General features: G+C 39.4%; 1 protein-coding gene across 2 annotated transcripts in view; it reads right to left on the reverse strand.

The window, feature by feature from the left end:
• The window catches only part of SNF4Agamma (SNF4/AMP-activated protein kinase gamma subunit), a 514,590-nt gene that overhangs the window by 443,565 nt on the left and 56,381 nt on the right, over positions 1–14,644 (reverse strand). The window contains exons 1-2 of one of the 2 annotated variants that reach the window (XM_075290409.1): positions 13,466–13,590; positions 1,367–1,517 (exon numbers count right to left, since the gene is read on the reverse strand). In XM_075290409.1, coding sequence (XP_075146524.1) covers positions 1,367–1,493 — 127 coding nt within the window. In that variant the 5' untranslated portion in view covers positions 1,494–1,517; positions 13,466–13,590. Of the gene's footprint in view, positions 1–1,366; positions 1,518–13,465; positions 13,591–14,644 lie in introns of those variants that run through there. The other variant, XM_075290408.1, reaches the window with a different exon arrangement.

Genomic DNA, 14,644 nt, shown 5'->3' on the forward strand with positions numbered 1-14,644 from the left:
AATCGGGCAGCACTCAGTGATAAGAGAGAAGTTCACCAATGTGGTCTCACAATGAACTAAGTGAGCCTGATACATCGAGCTGCCACCTAACCTACGAGCCAATGCTTTTGAAACGTCCTCCCATCTGAGATTGTTAATCGATTTTGTTGCGTCTAGGGTTGCCAGTAGTACGACAGGTCTTTGACGTTTACCCCTATGGGCCGCTAGACTGATAAGACTGTAGGAAGAAGTCTTTGCATGGGTCTCCTTTTCAGTACTAGTTTCTGCTCTTTCCAGGTCTCGGGAAATATTCCCTCAGCTATACACGAATTGTACATGCAAAGAAGAATTTTATGGCCGATGTTATGTTATCTTCCCTTCCTCCCGTCAGGACTAGGAACCTTGCTATTTTTACCTTGAAACCACCTAGCTTAAGCTCTTCCTCCTCTTTTCTGGATTGCTTCTTCTAGCCTTGGCTTGATAAGACTGTATAAGAAGGATTCCATTGGCTTAACTTAAGCTCTTCCTTCGTGAATGGAGTGAAATTTGTAGCATCGCCTTCTGTAGGGTCGCATCCCTACTCACTGTGTTTTCCATAGTTTCACCATCCAGTCCTTGTACCGGGTTCCTTGCAATGTTCAATTTCTTCATTACGATTTTATAACTCAAACTCCAAGCGTCTTGGTTGATGTCATTTCGGAGTTCCTCCCATTGATTTTCTTGTTATTTATTTATGGCGTTTCTTACTGCTTTTATGGAGAGTACTCATCGTGCTCTTGTTTAGACGATCCTCTGCGTCGTACTCTTGTGTATATTCGACTTCGTTCTAAGCAGCTTCTTTTTAATTCTTGGATCATCATTCCACCAGTGAACCGTTGTTTATGTCGAGTTTCTATTTCCCATTTCCGTCAAAACCTTATTGCATCCTTCGATTATTGTATCTAGTCTATTTGGTGCCCATCGCCTTGTGTGGCAAACACAGAGTTGACAGTCAATCTCGGTTATTAGATCCGTTTCGGATCTGATAACAAAATAAGGAATTCAGTGGCAAAAAGTATGGCACTAAGTAACACAGTGAATTGTTTCATAGACCTCTTTCTAATACATATTTTTGTTATTAATTACAGTTTCTATCATCCCAAAAATTGTATTACAGTGTTTGAAATCAACACCCGTTTATTCAAATACAGCTTGAATTCAGTTTGTATACAAAAAAAAAATACCCTTAGTAGCTTTTTTTTTTTTAATATCGCAATAATTATAAAAATATTTTCTCATTATTTGGCTACAATTTAAAAAAATTCTCTAACCATGAAAACGGATCCATTACGCTCCCCTCACCTATGAGGTGGAGAATTAAAGTTCGCGTGTTTCTTTATATACTCACATGTTGGCATTAGACGAAATCGCCCTAATGTTGTTTCTGGTGGTCCTTGAGGAGTTGAGGTGACACGAAAACGACCACGTCTAGCGGCGGCTACTTCTTCGTAGCCTCCACCACCGGTATTCGGCATTTTCGTAACGTTAAATTTTATTCACTGCAAAGAGAAACAAAAAAGAAAACAAAATGTAAACTTTAATTGAGGCATTCACACAAAAAAGTATTTTTGTGTGTTTATTTCTTGGCTTAAAATAAACATTGTTGGCGTTGTACAACATTCCATAATAATGGCCAAAGGTCAAAGAAACTTAAGGTCTAAACACGCTGATGTCCTTAAATCATGCAATGCATACAAAGCGTAGGTGGCCCACATTTTTGGGAAGGGTTAAAGGGCTAAAAGTATATTTAAAGGGTATTCTAGTGGCCTTGGATTTCTATAAACGGATTAATATTTTAGGTGTTGGAATTATATTTTCAAGGGGTTTGAGTACATTCCCTCCTCTTGGCTACGACCCTGTCCATTCGAAGCCTATCAACATTGAAGTAATGTGCCAAGCAGAGAAAAAAAACAAAATGTTGTCTGTAAAATCCCAAAAATAATAAAGCCGAGGAAACCATATCGTCATGGTAACCGCTGCAATTTGTTTGCCTACTTACACTGACAAAAATTAAATGTCTTTTGTAATATAAAACTATAATTTTATAGTTATAAGGGAAAAAAAAACATGTCGAAATGAGCATGGAGTAAATATTATGTGGAGTTAGTGGATTTTATTTTATTTTGGTAGGAAGATGATTTATACACCCGACAATACGTCAACCCGGACTCCATCGTAATCGACGATACCGGCTAAAAATCCTTCTCTCTTCCCTCATGGTATAATTACAACCTCGGAACCGCTTTCTCATTACTTCGAGGTGGACCCCCATGTGGTCCGTGACCTTCTCCTTTTAGTCCAGACTATAGCTTACAATTATCATGTCGTCGCTTCCATGTCAACCTTTTTGTCACTGAGAACGTGTTCTACAAAACGCCTTACAGGATTATGTTTCTCGGAGAGGCATGCCCAATTTCATCGTAAACGCTCTCCGCCTTCAGCTCATCGGCTTAATTTAAAGAATGTATGCTCCGCGTCCATGTAAATTTTTTGTTTTCTTGCGAAGAAAGTGGTCTACTAAACGCCTCCCAGGATTATGTTTCATGGAGAGGCATGCCCGATTTCATCTTTAACCCTCCAGCTACATCTAACCAATGTATGTTCCTCCATCATCTGTGACTTCTGCTTCCTCATAAATGCAGTTTCCTGCATTACTCCATACGGTACAAATAAGTTCGAAAGGAGTCGCTCCTTCCATTTATCACTGGTCTTTTATTAGGTTAGGTATAGTGGCAGCCCGATCCATTGTGATACCACAGTGTTGAACTTCACTCTTATCACTGAATACTGCCCGATACTATGTTAGCTCCATGACAAGGGACCTCCTTTTTATTGCCGAATCTGAACGGCGATCCACATTGCGGTGAAACCATTTAGAGAAGCTTTGAAACGCTAAGAAATTTCACCAGCATTACTGAGCGATGGGATAATCCACCGCTGAAAAACTTTTTGGTGTTCCGGCGAAACTGGGATTGAACCCACGAAGGCGGACATTCTAACCATTGCACCACAGTGATGGTCTTTTGTTGAATGATCGGTATCAAGTTTGCCGCACCATTCTATTTGGCCTCGATCACCTTTTTCCTCTCTATTGCCTGGACATCTATTGGGATCGTTACCCTGATAATGTGCGATATGCTGCAGTGATTCTGAAGATTGCCGTTATCAGTACTGAAAGCAGCTTTTTCCGTTTAGTTCGTATCTGAAGGGTTGACGCCCTGATCTCAAATCCATAGAGGAGTATGGTGTTACTCATATGCATTAGTAACCTTATTTCTCCCTAGAGGTCTATTGTGATCGTTCCTGCTATTACTAATGCTGCCCCAATGATATTGTGCCGCATGCTGAAGTGATTCTCTGGGCTGCCGTTCTCTGTACTGAAAGCAGCTTTTTCGCTCTAGTTTGTCTCTGTATGGTTGACGTCCAGATCTCACAACCATAGGGGAGTATACTATTAATCATCTCCATAAGTATCCTTTTTCTGCTTGGAAGAGGACCTCCTCCAATTGAGATTACCCCACTCAGTCGTCGTTAGTTTTGATCCAGTCTCACTCCCAAGTATTTGATTGACTGCTTTATTGGGATTACAATGTCGTCTATGTTCATGTCTATTCCTAGAGACAGATGCTATCTTGTTAGTAGCAGCAGTTCGGCCTTTTGCATGACATACATGCGTATGTCTTTCACACGTATCATGGTTTAGAGAAGTTTACGTCGACGTATGTTGCATTCCAGAGATATGGTCTGAGGATTGAGCCTTCTTGGATCCTGTATGGTGTCATATATGAAATCTCAGTCTTTAAGAGAGTCTTTCAATATTCTCGTTAAATATTATGGTTTGTGAAATATCGTCTCTAGGGTGCATATTACGTCTGCCCATTTTAGGATGTTGAAAGCGTTCGCCAATAGAATGATAGATCTTTAAGCGTGACTGTCCCGTTGTGCCGCCTGTACTGCATCTGATACTTTCTTAAGGGCTCCTAGGTCTGTCTTGCGAACAGAACCCAACAGTCCTGATAGCCTCGTCAATAGCCTGTTGTGATGAGCCGTCCGAAAATTTTTCCATCTGTGTCCAGCATGTACAATGGATGGCAACTAATCTTTGTTCTTTCTACACTTTAGGGCAGATAATTTCTATTAGGCAACATAGTAAGTAGGGTGTCGGGTCGCGTGGATGCTATCTTTTTAATGACCTCTACGGGTATGCTGTCTGGACAGGGAGTCTTGGTGGTATTTTGCAGTTCTTCTGTTGTAAAGACAGAGCTGTTTGTGAGTTCTTCTGTTTCGTACTCTTCTCCTCTGATCTCTTGGAAATAAAGTTTTCATTTTCGCACTTTATTCTAGTCCATTTTGCAGGTATACGTGCTGCGATTCTGCATAACTATTTTGTATCCTAGTCCCTAAGGGTCTGATCTTATCTCTTCCTGGAAGTCTCGCGAGTTTCTCTTCATCGTGTAGCAACACCTTGCAGTCGGAAAGAGATGTATTGGTGGTCGCTTCCTAGGTATGTCTCTAGTACTTTCCATTACCTTATTCTCGGATTAATGACCTCAGGCACAAAAGTACTATCCGGAATGATGCCCTCACCGTCGAGTCGCCCGAATGTGGCTGTAGTGCCTATATTCGCTACAGTCATGCCTATCCTTGCGAGCTTATCTAGAAACGTCCTTCCTCTTGGATCTGTAGTTCTCATTCTCAGCTCAATCGCTCGTGAATTCTATTCCCCCCGCAATAACCAGACTGCAGTGTCTGAGTCATGAAAAGCCCTCGATATCATTTAACTTTGCCTGGAAGCGAGCGATGCTATCAATAGGAGTTAGATAGTAGCTTACAGTCGTGTAATTCGAAATCTGCACCCAAACGAAGACATTGCTGCGACCTTTATCCTTTATGGATGGCCTATAAGTTGGAGACCATATTGGAGCTGTTCCAGTCTCGTCTTCGTGCCAAACCCCGTTTGTCATGCTACTATTTTGCTAACTGATAATAACAAAATCTCTTTCACAATCTGGGACAGGGCAGCGTATGCCATCTTTACTCTGTGCATGTTTTCTTATAAGAACTTCACTAATTTTTATTTTTATTTTAGCTACGGAAGCACATGCCGGGCTTCCGTCTATTTCCGTTCCGATCTGTTGCTTTGCCCTCGCTTTTAGAGCAAATGCAACATTGAATGGCGTTCTTGCATTCCTTGATCTTGTGGCCCATCCTTCCACATTTTATGCAGAGACCCATTCCTTCCCTGTCTGGTCCTTTGCAGTCCCATTGCATGTGTCCCGATTCAAAGCAATGGAAACAGCGTTTGACGTCCTCTGTGCACTTCACACGATAGTTGGTTCTTCTAATGTCTTCTTTAGGCGTCTTTGTCACTTTCCTAATAGACTCCCTTATTTCTTCTTCTGTCGTGAGTGCATCCAGGTCTTGGAACTCTATTGTGAAGTTCGTCTTGATGAGCTTACTAATAGACTCCCTTATTTCTTCTTCTGTCGTGAGTGCATCCAGGTCTTGAAACTCTATTGTGGAGTTCGTCTTGATGAGCTTACTAATAGACTCCCTTATTTCTTCTTCTGCCGTGAGTGCATCCAGGTCTTGAAACTCTATTGTGGAGTTCGTCTTGATGAGCTTACAACGGCCTTAACCTTCGGTTTACCCGTGATCCCATCTCTAAGAGAATGGAATCAGATTTAGACCTCCGAACGGTTTGAACTGCCACATCTGCTTCCTTTGGATTTAACTTATCCCTCAAACCTCTGAAAACGTCCGCATAATTGTGTCCGTCACAGGGTTTAGAAACGACGGCATCGGAACGTTCCCTTGGCTCCATTGTTCATATTTGCATCGGCTGCCGAGAGTGAGACAAAGACTCTCTTTAGTTCTCTGAAATTTATCGCCGTAAGTCGTACAGTCATGCCTTCATTAAGGGTATTTTTCATTTTCCTTTTAGACTATTCTACTTCTTCTTCTGTCGTGAGTACATCCAGATCTTGAAACTCTATTGTGGTGTTCGTCTTGATGGTCTGTACAACGGCCGTATCGTTCAGTGTGCCCGTTCGCTTGGACCCTTTGGTAGTGGTTTCCACTTAGGTTCATTCCCTTTCGCGCCCGAAAACTTTATTTTCGACGCTTTATTTATTCTCGTAGTTGTCAACACTTCGTTCCTGTCTGTCTAGTGCTTTGCAGTCCCATAGCATGTGTCCGATTCAAAGCAACGGAAACTGTATTTTTCGTTTCTTTGCACCTCATGTGACAGTTGTCACATCCCATTAAAATCCTTGTCTGCTTAAGAAGCGTATTTGCATCGGCTGTCGGGAGTGAGATATAGGGCCGTAAATCGTACAATCAGAAGGGTTCTTTGTCTCCCCCTTTTTCACCCACTAAGAGAATGGAGGTAGCCTTAGTCTTCCGAACGGTTTGAACTGCCACCTCTCTGCTTTACTTGGATTCACCTTATACCTCAAATTTCTCACAGGGCTTTAAAACGTCATAGGACTTTATAACGACGGCATCGGAGCGTTCCCTTGACCCCTTTGGTCGTGGTTTCCCCTTTGGTTTCTCCCCTTTCGCGTTCGCAAACTTTATGTACAAAGCTTTATTTTCTTGACAGTGATTGTCTCTGCTGGGCTGGGTACACTTCGCTTGTTCTTGGGTGTCTGAAATGTTGGAGTATCTGCCGCAAGTTTTATATTTATATAATATTAAAAAAAAATTATTCCATATTTTAGTTTTATATGATTTTCTTTTAGAATTTTCGTAAATTTTTTTCCATGTAATATCATAGACCAAGGAAGGTATAGACATCTCAAGTGAATTCACAGCGCTGTAGTTTGTCTGCACACCGTAGATGGCTCTTTCTCGTCTGCAATTGAGTGATTTTTTAATTTGGTTTTAATTTGTTTTCTTTCCTTTGTTCTCTCGTTGAAACACCAAATATTGTGAAAGTTTATAAAATACTGTTCATCCACACCTTTTTTGTAATGCAAATTGACTAATTTATACGGTTATTCTCGTTTTCCAAAAAGAAATTGAGTCACTTGACTGCGCAATTGAGTGGAATGACTGCGCACTGCAAATAAACAAAACCATGGTGAATTATCAAGGTATGTCTCTATATTTTCTTGGTCTATGGTAATATCATATCAGTGACTCACATGACCAGATTAGACTAAAGAAAATATCCTTGCAATTGTTGATTAAATTCTATGATGTCATCGGTATCTGTAGGGCAAACACAGCATAAGGCTTCTGAATAGAAGGGTGAATGCTGATGACAACTTGCTGAGACAAGTGTCATTTTCATATTCATCCGTTGCTTTAGATCCGCATCAACCACAATACTCAAGTTCCGTCAAATTAGTTTTATTTTCTTCATTCTTTTTCATTCCCTACAATTCTATGTCAGGAGGAACATTGTTTACCCAGTGGTATTAGTAATTGCCGGTGTGATGGATTAGTGTCTTTCTGTTTGTTTTTGTATGATGCCATTGTTCCTGTGGCTGCACCAAAAAGGTTTGCCTCTGACATCGGTTATATGATAGCCAGATTAAAACGATAGGTGCTTTTCAAATAATTGGACAAGTTAATAACGTACTTGATTGATATGTGTGTGTGGCCAAGACACGACGTCATGGTAGAGAATTGTTTAAACATTTAAGGGGCAAAAGAACTAAAATTTAGGAATTGTTAAGGAAAAACTTATTTGGTAATTGGATAAGAATTAAATCGTGAAGGTTAAAAGGGGCGAATACATTAAAACCAATGGCTTTCGGGGGTAACTGTAAGCTTTGTCGTAATACTCTCGCCTAATCGATTATGAGCTTACAGATCAAGAGGCAAACTCACCGTTAATAGTGGCACAAAAGGTCTCATTGACAATAAAATGTGGCACAATATTGACAACCTACGTACATACGAATGAATTGTGTCAAGACCCATAGAATTATGAAAACACATTTTCAAAGTAGATACAAATTAACCTTTCTTCGTAAATTACTTCTTACTACTTTGGATTAGCGCGGATTTCTACTATAAAAAATTTTCGTTGCATAGTTACAGGCGGTCGTAGTGTGATCTTCATCACACGGGAGCCATGCGGGGGGTTAGCGTGCGACCCGTTATCAGGAGTGATATCTGACGTCTTGAGAACACTAGCATATCTGGTGTGCGGTTTATGTTTAGATGGAGCCATATTTGCTTGGTGTCGCTACAACCTTTGCAATTTTCCCATTGGACATTTGCCATCCTAAAGCCTTCTCACACAGTATAAGCTTGCAGGTAGCCAGAGGCATACCAACAGATTCTAGTTCCCATGGAATATGTAAGGTAGTTCCTATGCTTGCTGACTCATACGCTTCGCAGTTCCGGTATATTCGGCACCCATATTAGGTAAATATTGTACGGCTCAGCCATCTCGTTGAGAGATTTGCGGCAGTCTCTGGCTGTTTTCGAGTTAAGGAACTTAGAGTCAAAGGTTTTTATTGCAATAACCCTCGATTCAACTTTGGTGAATTTTGAGGCAGTAGACACCACCTCTCGGTGTCCGTCCATGCCTGCAGTTTTAGTATCTCCCTCAACTTCGCAAGAAGGTTAGCTCATTTCTGATTCAGAAAGAAGCTGGTCCATTTCGGAATCCTTTGGCTGATCGTTTTAGTACACCTTCACTTGGATATAATGAAAGCCGTAACATAAACGGCCCAGATATTTTGCTAGATGTGACAAAGACTTAATGTTCAAAAACAAAAAAAAACACCGCATTGTGTCTTGGTCCATCCACTTCATCCCAACCTTGCAATCATCGGTTGGAAGATCTGGATTGTATTGTTTCAGTCTATTTAAAATAGATTCACGACCAGGAAGGTTTGCAGGTATCCATGCATGGTGTTTTAGGTCTAGAAGATATGTCTTTCTTCTAGACTAACTCTACGGCAGGTACTCCCCAAACTTCAACAAATGGTACAAAAGCAGCTTTAAAACAATCATCTTGGTCCTCAAATGCGATTTAATTTGAATCGTCTATGATACCAACCAACGTCTTGGGGTCGAGGATTTGGGCCAGGAAACTTTTCCAGCACCTGTGAGTAGACGCCAGACAAAGCATTCTCAATTTTCCCCCACTTGTGCTTTGGGACCAAAGCGTACACTGCCTGCCCTCTTGACAATAGTCAGCACAAAACTATTCTTTGCAACTGAGGCAAACGATCTTTGATCCCATTTGGAAGATGACAGTTCATCCGGCAATCGTACACTTTGTCCAGCTTCAAGAATTCCTTGCGCTCATTTTAAGGAATTGCTTTGTTTGGCCGACAACGTGCTTGGGTCGACTGCTCCTAATATCTTTATGATAAACAAGTATATACGGCCGTAAGTTCGGCCAGACCGAAGCTTATGTACCCTGCACCATGGAAACTTCTTCTAAACACTGTCATCCACAATTGAATTACTTGGCTTGCGGTAAAGCTTGCCGATGGCAACGTATCTTAAAACCTCCTAACACTGTCTTCTAAATTGTAAGTAAGTCCATACGTGGTATATATTAAATTAAAAAAGACCGATTAAATACGCATATAATTCAGTTTGACAAAATTTTCTATAGAAAAAAATTTTAGCAAAATTTTCTATAGAAATAAAATTTTGACAAAATTTTTCATAGAAATAAAATTTTTACAAAAATTATCTATAGAAATAAAATTTTGAAAAATTTTTCTATAGAAATAAATTTTTGACAACATTTTCTATAGAAATGAAATTTTAACAAAATTTTCTAAAGAAATAAAATTTTAACAAAATTTTCTATAGAAATAAAATTTTGACAAAATTTTCCATAGAAACAAAATTTTGGTGGATTATTTTTGGCTCGAGTGGCAACCATGATTATGAACCGATATGGACCAATTTTTGTGTGATTGGGGTTCCGCTATATATAACTATAGACCGATATGGACCAATTTTGGTATGGTTGTTAGCGGCCATATACTAACACCACGTTCCAAATTTAAACCGGATCGGATGAATTTTGCTCCTCCAAGAGGCTCACGAGGTCAAATCTGGGGTCGGTTTATATGGGGGCTATATATAATTATGAACCATAGAGACCATATACTAACACCACGTTCAACATTTGAACCGGTTGCGATGAATTTTGCTCCTCTAAGAGGCTCCGGAGGTCAAATCTGGAAAACGGTTTATATGGGGCCTATATATAATTATAGACCGATATGGTCCAATTCTGGCACGGTTGTTAGAGACCACATACCAACACCATGTACCAAATTTCAGCCGGATCGGATGAAATTTGCTTCTCTTTGAGGCTCCGCAAGCCAAATCTGGGGATCGGTTTATATGGGGGCTATATATAATTATGAACCGATGAGGACCAATTTTTGCATGGTTGTTAAAGACAACATACCAACACGATGAACCAAATTTCAGCCGGATCGGATGAAATTTGCTTCTCTTTGAGGCTCCGCAAGCCAAATCTGGGGATCGGTTTATATGGGGGCTATATATAATTATGAACCGATGAGGACCAATTTTTGCATGGTTGTTAAAGACCACATACCAAAACCATGTACCAAATTTCAGCCGGATCGGATGAAATTTGCTTCTCTTTGAGGCTCCGCAAGCCAAATCTGGGGATCGGTCTATATGGTGGCTATATATAATTATGAACCGATGTGGACCAATTTTTGCATGATTGTTAGAGACCACATACCAACACCATGTACCAAATTTCAGCCGGATCGGATGAAATTTGCTTCTCTTTGAGGCTCCGCAAGCCAAATCTGGGGATCGGTTTATATGGGGGCTATATATAATTATGAACCGATGAGGACCAATTTTTGCATGGTTGTTAAAGACCACATACCAACACCATGTACCAAATTTCAGCCGGATCGGATGAAATTTGCTTCTCTTTGAGGCTCCGCAAGCCAAATCTGGCGATCGGTCTATATGGTGGCTATATATAATTATGAACCGATGTGGTCCAATTTTTGCATGATTGTTAGAGACCACATACCAACACCATGTACCAAATTTTAGCCGGATCGGATGAAATTTGCTTCTCTTTGAGGCTCCGCAAGCCAAATCTGGGGATCGGTCTATATGGTGGCTATATATAATTATGAACCGATGAGGACCAATTTTTGCATGGTTGTTAGAGACCACATACCAACACCATGTACCAAATTTCAGCCGGATCGGATGAAATTTGCTTCTCTTTGAGGCTCCGCAAGCCAAATCTGGGGATCGGTCTATATGGTGGCTATATATAATTATGAACCGATGTGGATCAATTTTTGCATGATTGTTAGAGACCACATACCAACACCATGTACCAAATTTCAGCCGGATCGGATGAAATTTGCTTCTCTTTGAGGCTCCGCAAGCCAAATCTGGGGATCGGTTTATATGGGGGCTATACGTAAAAGTGAACCCATATGGCCAATTTGCAATATCATCCGACCTACATCAATAACAACTACTTGTGTCAAGTTTCAAATCGATAGCTTGTTTCGTTCGGATGGTAGCATGATTTCAACAGACGGACGGACGGACGGACATGCTTAGATCGACTCAGAATTTCACCACGACCCAGAATATATATACTTTATGGGATCTTAGAGCAATATTTCGATGTGTTACAAACGGAATGACAATGTTAATATACCCCCCATCCTATGGTGGAGGGTATAAAAAGGCATTTCTGCATTCCTTAAATCTCTTTCTTAAGGGATTGCCTACTTTTGATGTCGTTACCTTAGGGAAAGTTCGACTTGCAAAGTTTTCGCAATCTGTCGACCAGCCTACAGGTCGACTAATTGGGCCTAACTCTTGGTTATTGCCCTAATTTATAACCGCAGTCGAAACCCGTCTACTATACCCTAAAGTTAGCAGCCCAGTGGATGACTTTGAACTTCGCTGCATGGTGGCTTTATGTACCACAGTGGTGCAATGGTTAGCATGCCCGCCTTGCATACACAAGTTCGTGGGTTCGATTCCTGCTTCGACCGAACACCAAAAAGTTTTTCAGCGGTGGATTATCCCACCTCAGTAAGGCCGGTGAAGTTTCTTAGCGTTTCAAAGCTTCTCTAAGTGGTTCCACGCCGTTCGGACTCGGCTATAAAAAGGAGGTCCTTTGTCATTGAGCTTAACATGGAATCGGGCAGCACTCAGTGATAAGAGAGAAATTCACCAATGTTTGTTTTTTTTTTGTTTATCACAATGGTCTAAGTGAGCCTGATACATCGGGCTGCCACCTAACCTAACCTAACATGTATCACTTGAAATTCGTAATAAGTACCCAGCAAAAAAAAAAGCGTCGTCAAAAAAGTGGTGAAAATGTTCTTTTTGGAGCCGGAAGTGGTGCAAAATTGACGCAGAAACGATGAATTTAACATGGGCTTGCCATAGGATGGATGTCCCCCATTTCGACAGCCGTTGCATTGAATTGGCATCACTTCTTAAGGTGTTATGCGAATCCAGTGTCTTGGATGTGAATTAGGAGAGTTTCCGATATTTTGTCGAATAAATAATTAAAAATTGTTTTTAATGATTTTAATGCATTTTTACGCTTGTCTGGAATGGAAGTTTGACATCAAATATTTCAAAAATAATTGTTACCATTTTATTAATTCTTAATCTGTTTTGAAACAATCAAATTTTAAATTTGCCACTAAAACTATGAAAAAAGTTATAAAAATTGACCCAAATTAATTTCCTGTGCAGTTAAATTAAAAAAACATCTTTGGGATGACATTTTTTGATGTGCTGATAAAGTTGTGACTTTAGAAGAACTTCCAATTTTTTTTTTTGCTGGGTACTTATAACGACATAATTTAATTAATTCGATATTAAAAATACGTCCGTTTTATTTGACGTTTGAATGTATAACATTCTAAAAAATATGTCATTAGGACTAAAAAATATGCCATTATGGATACGCTGAAGAAAGCCATCGCACAAGAATGGGCTGAAATGGCAACAGACTACATTTATGCATTTTTTTGGCCGCCTCTGATAAATAGTCAATACAAATGGTGGATTTTGAAATTTTTGTGATTTAAACCCATTAAAAATATTTTCACAAATAAATATGACCGTAACACTTAGTGTCAGCTACCCATTAGATAAAGGTAAATCCTTCGACCTTTTCTTCTGATCAATATGTCCAAAAATATGCCATTATGGATACGCTGAAGAAAGCCATCGCACAGGAATGGGCTGAAATGCCAACAGATTACATTTATGCATTTTTTTGGCCGCCTCTGATAAATAGTCAAGACAAATGGTGGATTTTGACATTTTTGTGAAAAATATTTTCACAAATAAATATGACCGTAACACTTAGTGTCAGCTACCCTATAGATAAAGGTAAAAACTTCGACCTTTTCTTCCGATCAATATGTCCACTTTTTTTCTCTATATATCTGCCACAAAGACTTTGACTTACCACACACGCTATTAATGACAGATATACTGTAAGGAAGAATGAACTTTTGACTTTTTTTGTTTGGATCAATAATATGTGCCACGAAAAATTTTTGTGTATTTTTTTGTTTATTTTTCTTGACAAATAAAATTTTTATATATTTTTTTAATTTACACAATTTTATGACGTTCTTAACAAAGCAATTTTTTGACCCTTAAGGTCCATCCTTAATCACTTGACTTAAATAGAAGCAGATTTATTCACTTTCCGAAAAAAAATTGTTTGCGATATCTATTGCCAAAATCACAATACATCAACCGATTTTTTTTGTTTATGATATTGAATATTTTGCTATTTATTTTGTATACGAAAAACAAAACCTTTAGCGATGAGTAATGATTATAAGATATATGCCTTTATACCGATAGGCTTCTCAAAACGCCCGACAAGATACAGTTTCGCGTAAAAAAAAATTCAAAAATTCCTTTTGTACGAAAGAAAACTCAAATCACTGAGGAAAACTATGCACAAATTTTGATTTTTTTTTTTTTTGGTTTTTTGAAATTTTTTCCTCAAATTTCACACAATGCGCTTATAAGCCAGCGACCGTACAATGTTTTTTGGGGCGATTTTATAAACGGTTTATGCAATCTTTTGTTTTTTCTCGCTATTTCTGCTGCTGCTTCTTCTTGACTTTCTTTGTTGTTGTTGTTGCTGCATAAAAATTTTCCTCATTTTCACTTTAGCCACACACAGAGAAAGAGAGTAAGAGCGAGAGAGAGAGAGAGAGAGAGACATAAACAAACCAAACATTCGAGTTAAACCAAGCAACAATAGCAACTAAGTCAACAAGGCGATGCGAAGAAATATGAAATTTTCCTTCATTGCTTTGCTATTTCCCATATACACCACTTTATCAGGTGGTGAGCTAATATCCGCCTTCTCCCCCCGTTCTTTCATATTTGTGGGCCATATGTTTTTATTTGTTTTTCCTTAGCATGTCTCCTCTTGTTTTCTTTATGGTGCATTGTTGCTTATTTTGTTGTTATTATGGTCAAAATAAAAACATTGGCAAAAAATACCCACACACACAAACACACCTTAGCAATAGCTTTAGTGTGAAGAGAGCATTCTCTTTTTGTATTTGATGAAACTGGGGGGTCATTGTCACGCCACATGTTTGAAGCAAAGAGCTTAAGA

This window comes from Haematobia irritans, chromosome 1 (assembly GCF_050003625.1).
Source record: "Haematobia irritans isolate KBUSLIRL chromosome 1, ASM5000362v1, whole genome shotgun sequence".
Taxonomy (NCBI): Eukaryota; Metazoa; Arthropoda; class Insecta; order Diptera; family Muscidae; genus Haematobia; species Haematobia irritans.